Raw genomic sequence first — 24,398 nt, forward strand, 5'->3', positions numbered from 1 at the left:
TTAGTATGACCGATACCGGGCCGTTTAAACAATTTTCGAGCAGATGTTTACTACGTAGCAGGCGGGCACCCGACAGGTTCCTACCTCCCAAATTATTTACAGTCTTTCGTGTTTAAAAAAAAAAAACGTTTATTCTGTTATCAAAGGGAAAAATAGTATCTTCGAGATGTTATTCAACTGCTTTAATCGCAGCCTATCTTATAAAGTTGCGTAAACCACGTGCAAACGGTAAAGTTCAATTTATTTGCACAAAATCGCAAACACAAATCGATCTGTGCAAACATTTAGTACTTCATGTTGTTCAATTCATGCAACAAGCTAAGTTATAATTTGAATGAATTTACACTCCACCGCAGGCTTTGAATTTTCCATTATTCTTTTTTTTTACATGAACCCCACTGATGAATCCCACTAACTAGCAAATTCTAAAAGTACTTGTACTTTTTGCAAAAACTACACGAAAAATATTGAAATAAAAAATATTAATAATTTTATGTCACTGAAATTGTTTCATAGATGTAGGTTGTATAAAAAAATAACAAGTAATTATATATTAAAAAAACTAGCTTACCATGTAATGCTTTTAAATATGCTTTGCCGGCATTGATCATTTGTCGTGCTCCTGGATTAAATTTATCCAGGATATTCTGTAAGTAAAGAAAAAAAAACGTTAAAAATAATTATAAACATACATATCAAGAAGGAACTTACTTCGTTATACAATTAACTCATGCATAAAGCTTTTATATATATTTAATTATTATAAAAGTTTTATTGCTATGCTTTTCATTTTGCAATAACATTAACTATTACCCGCAGCCTTGCCGTGTGCATATGGAATAGAACAATAATAGTCACAAGATTTAAACGGACACTGCCAGTATTAAAAATGGTTCAAAGATCTAAGCAAGGGGAAATTTCTGTGAAAATAATTGTAACTTACATTCAATATTCACTCTTAACGTATAAAAGAAGTAATTTAGTTTTACAAAAATACAAAAAAATGTCGTTCTTGTTAAATAACTCGAAAAAAATTGACTGGCCATGGTTTCCGAGGTATCCATCTTACGGCCTTCGCTAATGAAAATGAAATTGTTTTATTTAAAAGAAAATGATTACGGCCAAAAAAGATCCTGAAATTGAACAACAAATATACTCGAGTTTAATTGAAATGCGTATAAATTTTATGTTCAAAAATTGGTAAAAACGGCCAAATAAGCTCATAACTCAAACTATAACTATGATCAAACTATAACTTGATCAATTCGTGCAAAGTACAACAAAAAATTTGGCTAATTTTTTCCATTTAATTTTCGTAAAAAACAATGACCTGTTACATCATCCGTCAAATTTATAAACCCTCGACTACGAGTCTGCAAACAATTTAATCTAGTATTTCATGATAAATAGATGTGAAATTCTGCCTTCATTTAATTTATTTTTGTAATACTTTTGTGGGTAAAAAAGTTTTTGTGTGTTTGTAACATAATTTCTACTTAAAGGTGAGTGTTAGCTAGGTGAGTGAGACCATTTAGGTACATGACGAAGAAGTTATATAGTTAGTATAATGTATATAAAAGTTATCGTAAAGTTTAAGTTACAAATTAATTAAAATGTAGGTACAAATATTATATTCTACGAATAGATGGAAATGACGCGTACTTTTTTCTCTTATTTTTTTCGAAAGTTGAGAACTTTGTATGGTAGTTTGTTAGTTTATATTTCATATTATTATAACATCCATAAAATATGACGATGCTATTATTAACGTAACGTTATAGGGTATGAACACGCCTTCTGCACATCTAATTAAATTTAAATTATTGCTGATATTGCAAGAAATTCGAAAATCATTCATTGCATATACATACATAGGGTAATCTGTTCTAAGAGATCACAGTAAAGCTAGTCACCAAACAGTTTATGACTTAAAGCTAACTTTAATTGGAATTTTGAACCAAACTTTTTTTTGACAAAAATAGAAAGATCATATATAAGTTTTATAACAATACTATTTTTAATTATTTATTTTTTTCATGATAATTTCAAAGTTACAGACAGTTTCAAAAGAACTTTTCAAAAAAGAAACGAAAACTCCCGACAAACAAATGGTCTTAAAACATCGTTGTGACGTAATAATGTTAATTGAATAGTTTAATACACAGTATACAATTATTAATTAACATAGTGACGTTACACGATCTTTTACGAACATTTTTTGTCGAGTGTTTTCGTTTCTCTTTCGAAGAGTTCTTTTAAAATTGTCTGTAACTTTAAAATTCGTTATGGGCGGGTATCTTGTCTACCTCAAACGTCCAGGTAGACAAAATTGGGGACTTAATCATTCATTTTAAAAGTTGACCACATATGACTGCTATGTGGTCAAAATAGCAGCCCTTTCAATAAAGCTCTGAAATCCTTCTGTTACAGCTCTGTTACAATTATTTCTATAAAATGTACGGTAGCTTCTCATACCTAAAACATTTTTTTATGTCGAAATTATATTTAGTACACTCATTTACTTATTAACTAAAAGCAGTTGATTATTATAGCTTGCAAAAATTTGAATTGATTTTTTTACAGAACTCACTTTTGGTAATTGAAATTCATCGGAAATTGAACACAATCGTTAAAATATTAAGAATGTCGTAAGAATGTATTTGCACTTATTGTAACATCAATAAAATTGTCATATTTTAATAAAATATTTTTATTACGCAGACATAAAATTATAAAATTAAAAAAGGTTTTTTTCTATCTTCGGTATTAAGAAATTGTACGTCTTAGAGTGTATATATATATACAGGGTGTAACTTTTTAATCTATAATGGCTGGTGGCTTGTTTTTTATTTAACCAATCAAAAAATAACTTTCAAAAAAAGTTGAAAAAAATACTTTGATGGGGGACATCATGTTCTGATGGTCAGAATATGATGACCGCACCAAACTCAGCAAATTTTGTCTATTTTTTGATTGGTTAACTACAAAACGAACTATTAACCATTATAGATTAAAATGACCCAGCCTCTATATCTCATAATAATTTTCTGATCCTACTGTGATCTTTAACCGAGGTTTAAATACAAAAATAGTTGAAAATAAGCTCCTTATGTCATCTCTCACTCAATGTGCAAACGAATATGTTCTGTAACTGTTAAGGAGGTAAAAAAATATACGGTAATTTTATTCAATTTTCGTCTCATCACAAGAACTGAATTCTGATTAAAATTGAGAATTTTATAAAAGATTTTGTCATCTTTGAAATGAAATGATATCTTTTCTGATTCAGTTACAAACACAAAGTCATTTTATTTATAAAAATCTTGCGCTATATTACTTCTTGCAACTTTTTTACAACCAGCATGCATTTAGATGTCAGTCGAACAGAAAGATATATTTTGAACCAAATATCAACACTTTATTTATGTTATCAATATGTCATTTCACATAAAAATTTTATAATCCTAAAGGACGAGCATGATCAATGTAAAGAGAGGACGTATTTTTTATGGCTTTCCTCTCATCTCAAGAAGATAATTTATTAGTTTGATTTCTTAGAAAGTAATACGAACTAGATCATTATCAGTTGCCAATGTGTATGACACACTAGAGTGGTATAGTTTCAGTATCATTGAAAAAAAAAAGCTGTCATGTTCTAAATAAACTACACCCGTGTTTACTTACACGACAGCGAGATATAAATTTTGTCTGATTCATACTTTTTTATGAATCTATGTTGTTTGAACTAAAAGTTGATGTAAGTTACTGTCATATTCAAACATTCTCTTAGTCAGTCAGAAAAATAAAGATTTTTCTACTTTAAAAAAATCCAAGCGAAGACTTTTCACACAATTCCACAATCCATTTCTTAAGGTCAAATCTAATTTATTAAATGGCTCTACTGAACTCTGTATTAATGGGGTGTTACTAACAGGCAGAATTTTGTAGAATGCCCTCAGAATACACGAAGTCTGTTTTTATATACCTTGTATTGATGATTTGAATGTTATCAAATGGTTAAAGTGTCTGTCAAAATTCCTGCTATTTTTTTTTTCAGACGGTTACATTAAATATGACGTTATCATTCTCATTTAAAAACGTAACATATTCGAAACAATGGGAATGTTTGGCTCGCCAAAAGGAAGTCATTCACGAAGTTTCAAGTATATATTGATCATTTAACAAAAAGGGAGTACTATCTTTCTTAATATCCTGTTTACTTAAAATTACAGACAATGTTTTATTAACGTAAGACTCAAAATCATAATAAAACGCTATCGTGTAAGTACACTTGTACGAAAAGTACAAAATGAGCATCTGTATTTTGTTGTTAGGTGTATTATTATTAGTTCAACTCCGATGTACATGATCTCATATAATATTATAATATTGTTGCGTATTGAATCGTAAAATATATGTAAAATATACGTTAAAGATGGTTGGCTGATTCTTCTGGCCCTTTAATATATTTTTTTTATGGTTAATATTATGTGTACTCACACTATACACCATATACCGGGTGCCAAAAAAAAGAATTCCCCTTAAAAAGGATGGTAAACTCAGTTATTCCAAAAGATAATAATCAATCCCGGATAGCAAATGATATACATTCTCTAGGCATAAATAATAGAGAGTCTAAATTGAGATCTTAAGTTCAACTTCGTGCGTTTTTACCAGAAAAATTATCTCTCAATTTGATGGTAACATGATTTTCAAACAATCTGTATTTATATTTTTTGTAGAATATGTGCGTCGGTTAAGCTGGAGTCAGGTTCCATAATAAAAGAGTCCTATGGGAGCCTTTCTCTCTGATGTGTTTTTATTTTTTATAGAATATTAAAAACCATAGTCACTATATATGTTTATTTTACTCTTTGAAAATATACTAACTGGAAGTGGCAACAGAGTGAGAACCACCTGTCCATGAAGACCGTTCATCTTTGTGCTAAATTCATATCCAGACACACACTCTCTTCAAACTGTTAAAGATAAGTTTTATTTGACAAACAAATTTGAAAAGAATATCCCAAATTTTGTAGTTTTCCATACAAGGTTTGTCAAAATGGCATATTCCTGACGTTATTAATTAAATTCAAAAAATCGATTTTATTGATAACACAGCCAAATTTTATCGAATCTGAATGAAATTTTTTGTTGAACCCATTATTTTTGGGTTAAATTTTTTGTCTATGTTGATAGTTTTTAAAGACTGGCCAAACTTGAACTAATTTGATGGTACGGGATGTTTAAAAAAAGGGAATAAAACTTTATTAGTTTTATGAATAATGTAAAGTAATACAAATTCCTGTTTAATAATTTATAAATTTAGAGATGTCGTGTGTCAGTCTCTACAGTCTATCTGTATTTAAGTTTTTGAAGGGGTACATCAACGCGAATATCAATTGAAATTTATTTAAATACTAGCAGATACACGCCCGCCATGCTGGGCAATTTCTTCTTTCTTAAACAAGGAATATCACGTTATAGGCCTCACTTATCATCTCTTTTGTTCACAATTTCATGGATTTTAATTTTTCGGTGGGGAACATTGTAACTTTCTATAGATCCAATCATTAAATTAATTTTATACTTTATGGATCAAAAATACCCCATCCACTGAGTTCACCAAATTCCAAACCAAAATTTTTTTACGTCTTTCTGGATTTTTTCAAAGGGGTACCCCTTATAAAAATTGCAAATCTCCAATTTCGATAAAACTCAGTATATAAGTTAATTTTGACCCAAAAAGTACAAAAATTGGGTGCATTTGTTGACTGGTCGAATGGTTTTTGAGATACGAACTAAAATCGATCCAAATTTTGCGATATCTCAGAAATTCTGCACCCAATCTTTAAATAGACCGAATTTTTATGTTTTTTGGACCAAAATTACCCCATCCACCGAGTTTCATCAAATTCCAATTTTTTTTTATTTCCAATTTCGATGGCCATACACAACTACTACAATGGTTGGTATGGTATCGATATAGATACTATTGTATTGAATAGGGCTATCCACTAGAAGTATTGTGGATATCGCCAACCAGTATTGGCCTAACAGCCCAACTTTTTTACGGATATAATGTAATCTATATTTCTGGTTATAAATATTATTAATATTTAAAGCAGTTTATATTTATATTACGAAAAAAAATTCTATTTTAAAACTTTCATGAGCGATAAATTATAATCAAATTTAATGGAACATCGTAAGTAGTTTTTTAAACGAAAAAAAAAACTTTTTATACAAGTTTAAATTAGTAATAGACTTCTCAATTTACTAGCGAAAAAAATCTTAAGTGCTATTTAAGGTGATTCGGTTAGTGCGTTAAAATACCCCTAAAAAAAAGTTAAAAATCAATATATATATATACTATTTATTTCTATTTACATAATTGCCCATTACATCTTGAGTCTCCTTTTCTACAACAAATATCTGTGTTTCCTAACTTTTACATCTCAAATTTTTACTTGTTAAAATAATTGGTAAGAATTTTGAATTTTCTCGACTCCAAGATATCAAAGGTGGCCCTAGCATTGTATTGACGGTTGAAGAGAGTGTAACCATCTATCTCCATGATATAAACAAACAAAAAATCACAGAACATATAATTATATTTAATATCGTTCACAACTCTATTTCTTAAAAGAAAGAGATATTTTTGTCATTTAATTGTATATGTTCTAAGAAAGTAGTATATGTATATTTTACTGTAAAATTTTTATTAACGATAATGATCAATAGAATCAGAAGATAATCAATTTCAAATATTTTCCTAATAAATATGACAAAGCAACAAAAGCGAATTTAAAATAAAAACTAAAAAACAACTTAGTAAGCTAAGTAAGATGCAATAAAAAGAATTTTACCTCAGGTATCGAATAACTTTAATAGGTGCAAATATATGATAGAAGAAAACTTTCTTCTTTAAATTCAAAAAATTTATAAATATTTAATTCAAAAATTGTATATAAAAAATACATAACCATAGATAATTTACTCCCAGATAAAATCAAATGATTATTTATATATTGGTTTGCTTGGTAGAAGTCAGCATAAAAAACTTTTTATACACATACAGTTATAAGGAATGTATATGTATAAGGAAAAAATCCTTTTTACATATAAGCAAATTGCACACATATTTATGGTTGTATTATAAGGAAGTTTTGTAAGGAAATGCATAGAAGATTTTTCCATAATATTGGTCGTTCTATATATACAACAACTTTAGTCAGTTTTCATGTCAGAGCACGCACGAAACACTTCAAGTTGCTCTTCTTTTATTTTATACTTTACCCTCACCGACCGTATTGATGTAATTTATGGTTGCATCGTGTACACTTGAGTCGCTAAAGATATACCAAATGTATATGTATATATAAACCACAAGGGGTTTCGTCTTTTTACTTTATATAACTTACGGCCTTCCTTTTTCTTGTTATTTAGTTAGAGGACATTTTTTAGAATTCCGTATGTGAAAATGATTCATTGTAATAATCTTATTTTTACCAACCCACATTTATTCTTGTGTGGTTCCTTCTAAGGTTTTTGAAATGAATCTTCTTTACGCACACCACAAAAAAATTATACAGAGAGTGAATCAGTAAAAAAAAGTGAGTACAAATCAATAAAAAGCCAAGATTAGGGTAGTACTTAACTTTTTTATAATTATTGGGTCCCTACACGTTTCAAAATGTACAACAGTCTCTAATTAAATAAATAATAATAAGTAAAATTAAATCAACAAAATTACTAGTACTTATTTAGATAACTATAAAACTTGATTAACAAAACATTTTTCTTCTAACCTAAACTAAACATGCCTTTTTATACCATGTATATATGAAATATACATGGTATATTAAGTTCAGTTCCAAGTTTGTAACGCTTAAAAATATTGATGCTACGAAAAAAAATGTTGGTATAGGTGTTCATAGAATCACCTAATTAGTTCATTTCTGGTTGTCTGCCTGTCTGTCTGTCGTCTGTCTGTACGTCTGTCATCACGATTTCTCAAAAACGAAAGGAGATATCAAGCTGAAATTTTCATAGTGTGCTAAGGACATCAAAATTGAGGTCAAGTACGCACATGTATGTATGTGTAATGTGACAGAGTAATCAAAACTGTCTATACATGGTATTTCAACAATTAACTCAGTCAATTGTTTGTTTTCACTTGTTTTATTTAAAATAATTACGTTAATTACAGCACAGTCTTTCAATTAAACAAATTATAAAGTTTTAGAAAAATAAGTTTTCAAAAATACCAGAGCATTAAAAGAATCGTCTAATAGACGATTGCTTATCTTAGGGACAAAGATTTCTCGATAATATTATAATATGTCACAAAATCAAATAAATTTTTCTGTAACTATTTTACAGGTTGTCCAGACAAATACAGACCGAAGTAAGTCCGTAATTCGAAATTGATCCAAAAATCTCTTTTGGTGTTTTTGGATCCTAAGTAAAATTTATGAGATACAGTTTCGTTAAAACTACAAAGCACTTTTTGAACTAATTTCAATGTAGAATTACTGGTTTACTTTAGTTTGTAATTGTCTGGAACACTCTGTATAGTATTTACTAAAAATTTATTTGTTTTTGTGGCATATTAAGTCTATCAAAATTTATTAACTCAATTTATAAAAGTTATACTATTTTCCCGGTAATTTAGTATGCACTCTAATAGTAAATTCATTTCTAATAGTTTTAATGTGGTTTTATAAAGAAATATTGTGTTTATGCATTTTATGTCTGCGGTATCTATTACTTTTTAAAAGCAGACTTTTATGTAATTTGAAACTGTTTTTCAGTTTCCTTCAATTTTATCAACAAATAAAAAAAAAAAAAAAAAAAACCTTTTTACCTAAAGTACAGATTTAGCAAAATCTTCTCTATCTCTGTATATTATAAATGCGAAAGTAAGGATGTTTGTTTGTGTGTTACGCTTTCACGCTAAACTTTAAAACAATATAGCTCCTACAACAGAATAACACATGAGCTATAATTTATAAAGATATATTTAAAAGAATAGAAAAATAAAATTTAATCTGACATTTACTATTTCAAATTTTTACAGAAATCTGTAATTTATGTTTCAAAATGATGATTATAGAAGGAGTAGATCTATAATCATCATTTTGAACCATAAATTAAAGTATTCTGTAAAAATTTTAAATAGTAAATGTCAAACCATTCATGGCCAACTTTTCTGATATACTCAATGACTTCTAACTATTTTACATTTAAGAAAATTAAAAACTATGCACATCAAGAGCGGTGAAGGCTATAAAGCGGTGTTTTGGGATGCTATAAAGCCCAGTGAAACAAGCGGGTATCAGGCTAGTGTAAATATAAATTGTTTAAGAGTAAAATCTTTTGTAGGCTTTAGTTAGGCTATGAATTTTTGAGACACTACCTTCCTGGAAAATTTGAATAATGTTCATATTTCACACTAGGTAATCAAATTTTTGTAATTTTGATGCTTTTTTTGTTTAATTTGACAAAAATAATAGACCGCAAACTACCAACAGAAATTTTGTTTCGAAAATAATTTGAAACGGACTGATTAATAAGGAAGATATTATATCGAAACCTGACAGATTAAAATAATTTTTTGATCTTCGATTAATGTAAACAGAAAATTTACAAACAAATTTTATGTGAAATGAATCCTATTTCAGCGATAATAATATTCATGTCACATGGTCATTAATTGTACCTTCTTAATTGATTGTATTAAATCTTAGACCATAAAATAGCAATGACAAGCCCATGCTAAAACGGCATTTATGTAATTAGCTTCGAATACTTATGTAGAACTAGTATGTAGCAGAGCCGTAAATATTTGCAGATATAGGAGAGAGACCTCAAGGGGTGTGGCATTCATATTATCACCTGTACTCACATATATCGCGCAAAACTGAAACCATGTAGCTTCAAATTACTCCTTCCTATAGTAGCATGTTTTTCAACATGATTCCTGGTGTACCATTTCAACCGAAAATTTTAGCAATAAATTGATTCCGATTATGAAACACCATTTTTGTTTGAAATTATTAAAAAGCATTAAGAAATCCAAAACGGGAAATCAAGATTATCTAAATTTGAGTAAACTAACCATTACATTAATATTTTACAAATTGGAACAAAGTTAATTAATTAAGTCACTAACGAAATTATTTTGTGTTTGATTCTTTAAATTTCTCTACTTAGTTATTTTCATATTTTTCATTTAGCTACTAAAGATAGTAAAGTGAATGTTCTATTTTAACACACATAACACATCACAAAACTGAAAACTTTACGCCATTAAAGTAATGAGTTTTCAAATAATAAAATTTTCTGAAAGCTAATTTTTTTCTTTTATGTGTTACAAGATGATTCATTTTCTCTAGAAGTGTAGTACCAGTTATCATTTTCGAAAGCTTATATTTATGGGAAAAGTGAAGGTGATTAAGAAGCAATGGCCTAAGTTTGTCTCAGTACTGGACAACCACCCCAATCAAACCTAAACTTACCTAAGAAATTGTAATTATTTACAAGAATACATAAATAATATTTCTATAAATAATTAAAAAATCAAAAACCGCGACTGCGTTGAAAAAATATAAAAAGAAACAAACAGGACCAGTAGTTTACATGGCAACTTTAACAGTCGAGGCCAATTAAAATCTATACCGGCTCAATTATTCCCAATGATGGGACCCGACTGATAAACAAGCTAAGTAAACTATTGGACTTGTTTTTCTCTTTTTGCTTTTATTTAACGCAGTCGGGTCCCATCATTTTTATTTTTTTTTTATTATTTATTTTATTTTAGACATTTTAGTGCCCCAGCGCTAAAATAACTCTCTCTTGTAATCCACTTTTCATTTCCTTTATTTCGATACCCTATTCGATAGGTTTCGTTAATTGTTTTTATTAATGTATTAATATTTCGCTCCAAAAATCCGCCATTTTGTTTTGTTTTTTTCAAAAGCCTAACTAAGAACATTTGAGTTTAAATATAATGATACCTTAAATGTTGAAATCTATTGAGCCATTTGGAAGATACGAGGTATTAAAGAAATTTACAAACAAATAAATGCGAAAAACATAACCACTCCTTGACAGTCGGGTAAAAAATTACAAATTTAGCATTTATAAAATCCTGCATGTACTTACGTATAAATATTTGTTTCACACTGTATAAGTAAAAGGTATTCTCAGTTCTTTGTAGAGAAAAGAATTGCCCGTACATACATACATACATACATACATACATACATACATACATAATATACATAAGAAATTGCAAAACATAAAAGGGCGGGCGTGTATTGAGTGAGTATAATATATTTAAAGTTCAAAGCATATTTTCTGTAGGATATTGTAACAACATTCAACATATTTGCTTTCAGGCATTGAAAAGACAAGTTTGAGTAATGGTTGTGAATCGTTTACAAGTAAACAATATATACACAGGATATTTTTAGAAAGGTATATGTAATATGTCGATGATATATGTATAATGTGTTAGGGATACATTATAAGGGTTCACTGTAATTTCATCATTAAATAGCTTTTCTTATGTTTGAAGGAATTTTTGTATTTATAGGAATCGTTTCATTTTCTCATTCGGCTCAGAAATGCAAAATCCATCGAAATAAATTGAATAACAAGTGAAATTGACAAAATTTAAATAGCCACCGACAAAAGCGATTTTTTTTTGTAAAACCGATTTTTGGAAACTATTAAAATGTTCTCAAACAAGTTGGTTTGACCGTTTAAGGGCTACGATGTCACTGAGAAATACACGGACGCTCAGATAAACACTTTAAACTTATAGCACTCATTCTTTAATCAATATCAAAGTGATGGTCTAGGACATAAGATGTGATGAAAAGGATACTTAGAGAGTTATCATTTTTTGGGACAAATTTTTGGAAATATTTTAATTGAAATTGAAATATTTGATTTGACTTTGTTTTTTTTGAATTACCTAATTATTTTACCATTTCACTTTTCGAAATGAATTGAGTCAGGTTTATTTGACCATTCATTTCCATAGTAATTAGATATATGTTAAAATTATGTCTTGCCTTTTCCAAACTGAATCGATTTCGAAGAACATCGCCAATTTTTTTAGTTTTTTCGGGTACAAAACTCTAAACTTGCACATGAAACATAGCTAGAAACACTCTCTGTTAAATTCCCTTTCAAATGAAACCAAAAAATTAAAATCGGTTCATCTGTTTAGGCGCTATGATGCCACAGACAGACAAACACACAGACACACACACACATAGTGGTCAAACTTCGAAGACCCGTTTTTATAGTTCGGGGGTTAAAAACCATTCAAACGGATTTAATCAACTTTTAAAAAAAATCAAGCCATTTACTAAACGTTAATACTTCGCACGTACTTCCTTTAAAGTGCCGGTAAAATTCTTTTTTGACACTAATGATTTATTCGATCCTTTCTACGTCACATGAAAAAGGCTAACTATCGCATTTATGGCACCTTATTGTGTTACCCGCTGTAAAATCATATACAATATACAATACATTATCTTTATCTTGTAGTTTCGTTATGGTTATATTATCAATCGTTTACTCACTTTACGATGAAGAAAACTAGTGATACTGTTGTTATTTTAGGAAAGGAATTCAAGGATATACTGTAAAACATATTCTATGTAGAATAAAGATTCAGATGTTGTTGATGATGATGATATTTCATTCTTTTGGTAGAAAATAGCAGTGGTTGTAGCGATAAGATAACTATCAGACAATAAGAAAACATACAAGCTATGCTAGTGCTGCAACGAATATTTCAAATACATGTCTGAAAAGTGCAAATTCTTCGTCTATGATTGTATGATATTCTACGCCTATCATTTTAAGATAATATTCTTTTACACCTCATTGCTCGCAAATACAAGATTTCAATTTATAAACTTCTCCTTTCTAATTTCAGATACGAAACAAGTATTTTTCAGTCAAATATTTCAATTTTGATATAAACAGTTTCCGGCATATACAATATCAATGATCTTGGAAATGGCTAAATGGGTATGCAGGAGTTTTTTAAGGCAAAAAGTCGATCTAGACAGGTTTCATTTATAAAAAAACCTCGTTTTATCCGTCTTTTCATGAAAAACTGAAACATACACTGCAAAATATGACTCTTCCTAACATCTGTTGGTGTATATTATAGTTAACGAAATAAAGTACCTTACCGGGACTTTCAAATTGGTATTTATAATTTTGATAAAATTTGTGTCTTTTTAACTAAAAAAATACCAAAGCAAAGCTCGGTCATCCAAAAAACACCCTTTAAAATTAAATAAAATTAACTGTTTGCTCAACTGGTTAAGGAACTTAAGTTAGTTGTTCACATTCGTTACACGCCTAGTTGATAATTTTCAGACCTACTTCATCATTTTTGGTATATCTACAAACGGCATTCGACAATGTGAATTTAAAGAGGTTATTTTCTACTATAATATCGGTTATGTGATTTATGAATAGTTGTTCTTGTTATGAACGTAAAATTTCTAACATTTCTTATATAAAAGCAAAGTTATATTGCTTCATATTTGCACTGAAAAATTTTAAAACCATATTTAAATTGACAGTAAATTCTACAATAGAAACTAGTGGCTATACAAAAATCTTCGTTTGAAATTGTGGGAACTATTTTACGAATAATATACGTTTTTGTCAAAGAAGCATTCTCGCTTATATTGTATATTATGGGTCATTTCTTCTTAAAAGTATCTACTATAAATTCAAATTTTTATGTGATTTGAGACGAAGGAATTTTGGATTAAATACTGTTGTATCAAGAAGAAAATAATAAAATAGGGCATATCTTTAAATGTCTTTAAATAATTATATCGCCAAACAGTTTTGTAATTGCCATTTAATTCCAATATAACTTAGTTTTGGGCATTCATAGAATTTCACAGGATAGAGCGCCAATAAGTACACTGAAGTGGATTTTGATTGTGGAAAGAGACCCTTGGAGAAATTTTTCTTATCATTAAACAATTTCTTTCAAACATAAGAATAATTTCTCAAAATTTAAAATTAATTATTAAATTTTTTGTTTTAAGTATTTTTTTTCTGTAGCGCCTCAACAACCTTAATTAAGTGTGATGTTTTCTTTCACACTTCTCTGAGACTTTTCCATTCCTTACTGCTTCAAAAGCGGCTACCAGTTTGTTTGTTAGTCCATAAGGAAGATATTTGAATAACAAATGCAACAAATTTTTTTGACATTGAATAAAAGAGAATGCTCGTTGTTCGGCAGCTTAAAAATTGGAATTTTCAAGTTTTCGATCAACGGGCATCTCCCTTAATTAAGTGTCGGACAAAGTGGATGTTTCATTTGTTACTAATATCTCTCTTTCTAATATATTAATAAAAGAGCGGATATCCATAAAATTTTAGCCTGTGGGGACGATCGAAAGCTTTCCGTTCCGCGTGATAGAAAAAACACTTACAATAATTTTTGTAGATTACAAAAATTGTTAGGCTTCGGATAATTAAGCCCATTTCCACGAGAATATTTAAGAAGGCCAATGTATGCTGGTGGACAATCAGCTTATCTAGTCATATAAAAGACTTCCTATTTCTATTCCATCCTTACGATAGATATTTAATATAAACTTTATCTTACATATTTCAAACAGCGTACAATCTTCTTAATTAAATATTATTATGTAATATTATTGTCCTTTATCGAATTGTTTCTTGTCACTTTGGTCAAAACTTTCTAGACATAGACATACAAAATAAAAGTATTTTAGATATTATTAAAGTTAATTTTATATATTAAAATAGTTTTATTTTATCACAAATTTCATTGAAAACTTTATTACTTCTTCAACTCGTCAAACGCATGCAATATTTTATAACAAATGATTAGATTTATATACGACAGTATTTATAAAGAAATGAACCACTATTAATCAATTTTTGTTTTTGTTCCTTTCATGCTGTAGCAAAGTCAAATCTTAAAGAAACAAGAAATATTTATGAATGCTCGTTTTTGCCTAATTCAATATTAAAGACTTGAAGACATTAAATGTCCGGGTCAATTATTAAAGACATATTTTACATGGCGATCTATTAGTAGATCAAATTGGGAATGTCACTAAAAAAAAATTGTCGCGCGTTTAAAAATATATGGCTTGTCGCTGCAGTACGACATACGATTGTCTGTCTGATGAAAGTTTTAGTAGTTTTTCTTTGATATCTAATCAGTTGATCAGCTGTCAGGCGCTTTCACGTTAAGGAGCGCAAAAATAATTACTGTCATGAGAGTGAAAAATCTGTCGACTGATTCGTCGCTAAATTTCAATTATGTCATGCTATTTGAATACAACTATAGTATTGATCTTTCGTTAATTAACTTGAAAAAAAAAATTGATAGCGTATCAAAACCACACTTTTATATGAGCTATAAATTTTACGATATTTATGCACATTTAAACCCTACGTAACAACTATAGTCGTAAAAAATCCATGAACAAAGTAATTACAATCGAACAATGTTTTATTCATAAAATATACGATGCATTTATGTTTATTTGTCCGACCGTCAAACTAAATATTCACCCATTAAAACTAAAACAGTGTGACGCTCTCCGCATGCATTCAACTTGACTTATTCGGCAAATTCGTCTGATTTAATCATAAACACGATGTCCTTCTACTTATTTTTTCGAAAACATTAGATTTTCAATAAAAAATGCTTATAAAATTTAATTTTTTGTCTAATTAGTAATTAAATTATGAACATCAATATCAGTATAAAAGAAAGTCGCTTCCCGCTGTCTGTCTCTATGTTCCGTTGTATGCTTAGATCTTTAAAACTACGTAACGGATTTTGATGCACTTTTTCCTAATGGATAGAGTGATACAAGAAGAAGGTTTTTATGTATAGTACATATATAATATTGTAGCACTTTTTCATGGAATCACCCCTATAATTAGTTATCTCGCGGGCCTTGCAGAAATATGGTGTATTCTAGGTAATGTATTTTTTCGGTAACTATTATGCAGCTACCTCGGATATGTATTTATCCAAAAACTTTCATTATTGAATGATAGCAAAAGTAAACAACAAATATTTAAGGGGTGACATCCGGTAAAGTTTTAGTTCATCATTTAAACATACTTTATGTTCATTATATGTTCATTTCACGTTCATCCCCACATCTTAATGTATACAATATATACAATAATTAGTAAATAAACCGTACCGTACGTTAAAGTTAAATTGCTTCATATTTTGTTATAAAATAACTGAATTAATCACTATAATACACTGGATATAATGAATTGTTGTTTATAATATGAAATACATAAGTAAGACGTTTTTTGACGCTACTATAAAGTCTAGACTTCTCCATTTAACAGTTGATTATTAATCTACTTACTGCCGAAAACAGTTGATGCAATCAATTCATGGAGGATTCTTATAAATTCGAATATGGTGTTATGAAGTAAACTGTGGAAACTATTTCATTATTTTGTAAAGAAGACACAATCATTTAATAAACATAGCTTTAAGAGTGACTTTTGCATAAAGCCTTGTTCACATTTCATAACTACAAGACAGATTTAGACAAACGTTGTTACTTATTTTTTAAATAAATAAATGGATGAGTTAAAATCTGAAATAAAATTCTTTAAATGACATAATGTACCATTATGAACTATTTCATGGCCGAATAAAAGATTATAATCGTAATAGTTTTAAAATTTTTAGATGAAACTAAAAACGCATATTTTAGCCATTTGATAATTATAATTTGTGTGCATGCATGTGGTATATACCTCTATAAGGTAGATAAAAATTATTCACCTTGAGGAAAATAAATGTATTATTTTTTACACTAAAAAAAATATAAGAATAAATAACAATTATACAGATGAAGTATATGATGAATTACTTCCATAGATTTAACAGCAATCCACAATTTTATTAACCACGATTTTTTAATTCAGAAGAAAAAAAAAACTTTAAAATAATTTTCGTAAAGAATAAAGTTGGACATCTTTTCGAACCGAACCCACTTTCGAAGTTTTAACTTGGTGTTTATCATTCTGAAAGGTCTCCTGAACTATAAGTGGTGATCTGAGCACTTTTTAGTGTTATATAGTTAGCAAAATGTACATTTGTGCAACCAATGTAACTCTCTCATAATCAAGACATGGTCAGTCCTCTACAATTTAAGTTTCTTTCTGTGTGATGCCTATTGAACATATTCTTTGACTATTCATAATTAAGTAACTCTTTTTTGGTTATTGTTGAGATTCGGGAGTCACAATAGGCTAGAAGCACACAGGTATTTTTTTTCAGCGTTATAGGGATTTATTCTTTATTGTATATTTGCTTTTGATTCACATTTAAGATTTCGAAAAACACTACATGAACCGGAGAACTTCGTTTCACCAACATTTTATTTAATTGTTACTATTTATCAGCGCTTATTAATCATGATTAACCTGCATCTCCGATTGTTTAATAGCTTTACTATGCTTAACCCGCCTGCTAAGTTCATTGAGCCCAGTGTAAGCCCGCTCTCTAAACACAAATTTTACTACTATCTCTTGGAAAGACTGGCTTAAACGTTTGGTAGAGGAGGGCGCTGCGTTTGTACATAGTAAATACCTATACTCAATACCTTAATAATAATAAATAATACTTCAATACTATTCAAATATCTGTTCACAATTCTAGAAAAATATGGTGGAAGCGCAAATAAATACATAAGTATATAAGTAAGGTACCATTATGCACTATTTATTTGGGTTTCCACCATTTAATCTCTTGCCTATTTTACACACAAAAAAAGAATAAGCGAAATTGTTCCATCCGCGTTCACGCGTGATTCAAATTATTTTGTTCACTTTCATTTAATTATTGGCTATGTTTTTTATACAGAAATGGTGAGAAAGTTTAACAAGGCAAATTTATTATGAATTTACTATAACCTTTAAGTATTGAGGTCCAATAATCTAACCTATTATATAAAAATTCACGATTTTTCAAGGATAATCCAAAACAATCCATTTCCAATCAGTTCTCATGGAAGTAAACATCTCTACTTCAACAATTTTTACATAAATCAGTCAGCTATACAGTACTTACCATAGGTAAGAAATAAAAAATTAAAATGAATTTAACATTGAAATAAGCAAGCAATTATTACTTTAATTGTAATTATTATCCATACCAGTCAAATAGTGATGTCGCGAGAGACAATAGAGTTGCTAAGATACTAAAATAATTCAACAGAGAATGAGATGAAAATAAAAATACTGTTGTAAAGTGTAAAGAAAAGAATACATAGACAGTATAGAAAAAGAGACGAAAGATATAATTAGGTGGCGGACTGCAAATTATCAACGAGTAACATAAAAGTAATTACGATTAGCTAATTCATACTGATGATGATTACTCGGTTATCGAAATACGTATTTCTAAAATACAAAAAACTTATCAAGGAAATTGGGGCAAAAATCGAAATTTATTTCGAAAGATCCTAGAGTTCCCATTTATTATATTCGTTAATATTTTTCATCTTCTATATGTTATTTTTGAGATCAAGGGGATTATTTGACTCTGCTGTCTGTACTATTAAACCTATCAGCCTAATTTTTAATATTTTTAACAAATTAACTAATCGTTTCGAAACTTACTTTTACCAGTTATTGAGTACTGGTTAAGGTACAAGATTCATATTATTATAATCTTGTCTTGCGGCAACATTAAAGTAAAGTTTAAATATACGTCGTTGATAAGCATCTTGAATATACAAAGTAGGTAACTAAATTTTCTATTGTAGGAGTTAGATAAGGAGTTAGATTTATTGGTAATAACTATTATTATTACACTTGATTCCCTTGTTTGTCTATAGAACAATAATAGTTAATAATAGTTCTCTTAATACCTAATACCCGAATTTCTAAAACTAGATTAGCATCTATATTTTAGGTAGAAAATTTATATAATGCAATAAATATAAAAGAAACCTTTTAAGAGTAATGGATTCAACAATCTCGCCTTATCAAAACCAGAAAGGATTAAAATTTCTTTTAATAAATACTAATATTATACAGACACTTTTTTTGGAATCTCACAAGAATTTCTGGATGCGTATTCATCAAAAACACGATGACATAGAAAGTAGATATCTAATATGGAAAAGTTGATTCCCCACAACTTTTGTTATAATTAATAATTTACTCATATTAGCCAAGAAATAAAAAACGAAGGGATCGATTTGGAATGAGTCCTTATCATTCGTTATAGTTAAACTACGTATTTCGTTTCGGGAGTCATTCTATGATACACATTAGGTATAATTTTTAAAGGATTCCGCAAGATTAGAGAGGAAAACTTTTCACAAACGGCCCTAAAATATTCTTTGGATCTTTCTGATCAAAAGCTATTACGGTCACAAAAATTTTTAACTAGTAGTTTTCGAGCTACATACAATCAAAGCTACGAATATATTTTTAGTATATGACTAGCAAATGACTTTCCGTGAAACTTCTTCAAACCGTCCCCAGAATGTTCTTCGTATCGTATATTAGCTATGGAAAAATAATTCAAGATCAATTGGCAGTACATAGTCGTTGTGGTACTAAAGCCGTGTATGTGCGACTCCTGTAGTCTACACGACTAACTTCCCAGAGGGAGGAAAAACATTAAAAAAAAGGTCTTGTTGGCCTTCATAGATTATTCTTCGCACATCTAGTGCAGCTTATGCTGGAACGATCATTGTCTCCATAGATAAATGATAAGTTTCCACTTTCCACTTTCTGTTTATTCAGTTTTTTTATTACCATTAAAAAACGGCTCAACTAATTCTGCTGGAAACTCTTTCAGTTTTTAAATGCGCAATCACGCGTCGAATAAGTAACGTGCTAATGTCATACGCGAGATAATCGAAGCGAAAAATCGTACATACGTACACACACACACACACACACACACACACACACACACACACACATCAAATTGAAAAAGTTTGATATGGATATTGCGGCCTAGAAACCGCGGAAATATGTAAAACTGGAGATTTTCACAATCGGCCCCATTACATTAACTTCCTCGGGGAAATGAAAAATGTACCCTAGCTCTATTACTATTTTTAAATCGTAATCGATATTAAAATTACATTTAAGTCTCTTAACAGCGATTCTTTGATATGTGGAAATCTCTATTTATGGAGGTAAAATTTACGATGAGATTTAAATTGTGATATAAATCAAATTGTATGTATATGTCTTATTTTAAAAACATCTTACCTATACACAAATATGCATTTTTATTGTAATGGTAGTTATCCTTCATAATACATGAGATGACCTCCAAATGGCATTACCTACCATTTGTATATTTTATTCATTGTGTTTTTTTTTTTTTATAATTCAAAAATATGTGAATAATTGTACCGATTTTTCCATGATGCAAGTGTATAAGTATGTGCATACTATCTGAGTCACTATTTATGTGGAGAGAGGGAGGTGGGGTTAAGAAAAGAAAAATGGAATAATTTTATTAAATAATATGCAGATAAACGCAGGTTTGAAGTAAATCCCAAATAAAACAGGCAGTGTTTGAGACGAAAAGACTGCTACATTCTCCCTTTTCATGAATGGACATATTGTTGTAAGTAAAGATGCGAATGATTCTTTTTACCTTTTGGAATTTTTATCCTTTGATTTGCATCGAGTCTGGAAAAACAACAACCCAATCAGCGAAATACACGACAGTACCTTTGAAGATTTCGTAGTACGTCACATTTAATTAACTTTTGATAATCTCCTATAGTTAAACTACAAGAAAAACTAAAACTGTGATTAAAGAGAAAGGTCTTAAATTACCTTTCAAACAAACACAAAAAACATCAAAATCGATTCACCCGTTTAGGAGCTACGATGTCACAAACAAATCGATTAAACCTGATTAAATGCCGAGGGTTTCTTTAAATCTTTAGTTAAGGTAATTTTTTCGCTACAATCCTGTATAAAATTATTGGTTTTATTCCCCGTTCTATACGTATATACATAGCTATACAACTACACTGCATACAACTAAGTTTGTTACTGCTAACTATAGTGTACACTACTACAGTCAAATACAATACAAATTTATTTAATATCTTAGGGAAACTTAATTGTGAAACATTTAATTTTTTGTTTCTTAATTATTCGAAATATTAGTTTTTTATCGGTATTGGATAAAACGGTAACTTCACTGAAAAAATTAAAAAAGATTGCCTTTTTTCATATGCTTCTCTAATGCTTTGAAATTACCTCACATTAGACACGGTTAATTGTCTTTAAATTTTAACAGGGTGTGTATCAGGCTTTTAATGAGGTACTTATATTAAAATTTTTGAAGATTTCTTAAGATTTTCCTTAAATTACCAAAACCTTATCTTAAATATTATGATAGTTATTAACTGATGAAAAAGTGAAGAAATTCTATAAAATAATAAATACCGAGGCTCTAATAGAAAAATATAGGTTTTCTTGTTTACACACGAATAAAATAAAAACTTGCGAACAATATGTCAGTTAGGTATTTACAAACAAATAAATTTATTGATAGTAACTGTTTAACATAATATTGTTAGGTATTTATATTAATTGATTAATTTATTTACCTACATCAAGTTAATCATTATTTACAATAATCACGTACACAAACCACACATTAAATAATTACTCTTAAATATCAATAAATAACTAGATAAAGAGTAAATATTTATTGATAAAGAGTAAATATTAATTCGAACCCACTGGATTTTTGTAAATCCTTTCCTACTAGGTACTCGGAAAATAGGAGTTTTACAAGTTTCGAATGAGTAATTTAAAAAAATGGATAAATTTTTTGCATTAATTACTACATTGGATAAAAGAAAACCCTATGATTATTTTAAGAGTTTAATATCAACTTATTATCAAAATATTATTTCTACGACTTTGACTTTGAAGTGCCCGAAGAGCAGTCAGGAACAAAATAGGACACCGCACTGAAGTCATAATTATTAATGAATTTAGAAGAATTTTATTATTATAAAACAAGAACTGGTCACCTGATAACTACCTAAAGATGCAAAGTAAACATTAGTAATTTCATAAAACATGAGTAAGTCCATATAAATATTACTACCATTCGCATGTCAAATAATAATCAGATGTTCATTGATATATCACATCAGATACTGAATTCATTTTCTGTTGAAAGATTTTCTTAGTCATCAACACCTATAAATCTGTTTACTAAGGACATAAAATTTTGTAACCTTATAATTAGCCTTATGTTATATTTGAATAATTGTTTAAATGAGATTAGAAAAAAATGATAATTTATAAATATTTAATTACATTAATAGTTATCGAAATTGGGTATTAATTATTATAATTATATATTATATTATTTAGTGATTATAGAACTAAAATACATACATAAATTTATATTATATTCCGTTGTACATTATGACAAAGATAATTTACCATGTCATTATTCATAAGTTCATCATTTAGGAAAAAAATACAACGGAGGTGTTTAAGTCTCTAGATACTAGCAGCCTGGAAACGTAGTATAAAGTATTTGGGAAAATATTTTAATTAAAACTTTTTTGTCATACATTTTCTAAGAATTTATTAGCCGTAGTTATACATGTTAAGTACAGCAATAGCTATGGAAAAGCCTCAATTCGTACGAATTGAGGTTTTTCGATTTTACATTTCGGGAATTATGTTCCTTATCGCACGCTATTGTTCTAATTTGTAACCTAGTTGGGAGGTAAATCCAAAAAAAATTAACCAAAAACCGATTATTTTCCTCTAGGTCACCTAGGAAACTAAAACTTTTTTAAGTGATTTAGCTTGCCATGAATTTTGAGAATATATTTTTACAATTTGTCAATTTGTATTTTTTATCAAAATTTATCAGAAGTTAAAGATAATAGAGATAATTTAAGTAAGTATAAAGGAGTATTAAGTTGACTACTAAATCAGAAGTATGTCTTTTTTAAACTAATATTATAATTAATTGATACAGTTAAAAGTCATGGCAGCCAAAATTAAATTCTTGAAAGAACAAAACAAGTATTTAACTATACTAAGTATCTTGTCAATAAAAAAGTAAGCGATTCATTTCCAATGTACGAAGATACGATAGGAACATGGTTCCTATAATCCTATCGGGTGTCCCACGATGTCTCCCGTGCTTTTTATCGTTTTAAATCTTGCAATTATTTCATTATGCTATTATGCTAGGAAAATTACTAGTGACGTCAAGCAGTTAATATGGTTATCCTAAACAACATTTGAGTCACGTGAGGGCACACGAAATTCTATACCATCGAAACAGGATAAAAACACTTTGTACTTTTGTGTGGTTTTTATATAAATAGATTGAATTGTTGTTATAGCGGTATATAAGTGATACACACCATGTCGTTTTATAACCCCGCTATAATATTTCACTTGTACATTTATATATAATGATACTAATAAGTAATGAATAAATATACATATAAACATGTATATATATAATATAGATTGTAAATACATTATATTTACATGGATATTATTATTATATTGAATTTTGTTGATAGCCAAAATAGCTCCCAATAAATTTATTTACATTAATATTCAACACAACATTTATTATTTATATGAAATTGTAAATATTAATTAATTATACAGCAATATTATTTAGATGGTCTTTATTTAATATCACATGTAGATACATTGTGTATTACCTGCAAATTTTATAGTTTTATTTCAACTATAGGGTAAATGCGACACGGTTGCCTTCCAGGATTTAACATATTCTCAGAATTGATGAGTAAAGTTTAAATTTGTTATCTTATTCTATTTCGTTCTTTAAGAATTTTTTGTGAAGTCATCAGAATTCAAAAAATTTAATTTTGCTCACTCACATCCAAATTTTATCCAATTTTGATAAACCAAGTAGGTAATCCTACTAAAATTGGGGCAAATTTGTGATCAAAATTAACCTAGCTCTAATAGGTTTCAAGAATGCGGAGTCCTGGTCCCGAAACTAAGCACATAAGTGATACCTAGCGAAAAATTGACATCACAACTGAAAAATAATGGCCGAAAGTAAAGGGGTTTAAAAAAAATTCCAATAAGATCGGGTCACATTTGCCTGTGGTATCAAAAAAATCGAATTCGTTAACTTTATGACGTTATCAGAATCAAAAAAAAATTTAATTTTACTCTATCACATCCAAATTTTATCCAATTTTGTTAAACCAAGTATGTTAACCTACTAAATTTGGGTCTTATTTTTCAAATTTGTGATCAAAATTCACTTAGTTCTAATAGGTTTCAAGAATGTGGAG

At 28.8% G+C, this 24,398-nt stretch overlaps 1 protein-coding gene across 1 annotated transcript in view; it reads right to left on the bottom strand.

Annotated features, from left to right (window-relative positions):
• The window catches only part of LOC123296646 (GATA zinc finger domain-containing protein 14), a 382,239-nt gene that overhangs the window by 279,568 nt on the left and 78,273 nt on the right, over positions 1–24,398 (bottom strand). The window contains exon 2 of the mRNA XM_044878206.1: positions 572–647. Coding sequence (XP_044734141.1) covers positions 572–611 — 40 coding nt within the window. The 5' untranslated portion in view covers positions 612–647. The remainder of the gene's footprint in view (positions 1–571; positions 648–24,398) is intronic.

The sequence above is a fragment of the Chrysoperla carnea genome, chromosome 3 (genome assembly GCF_905475395.1).
Source record: "Chrysoperla carnea chromosome 3, inChrCarn1.1, whole genome shotgun sequence".
NCBI lineage: Eukaryota > Metazoa > Arthropoda > Insecta > Neuroptera > Chrysopidae > Chrysoperla > Chrysoperla carnea.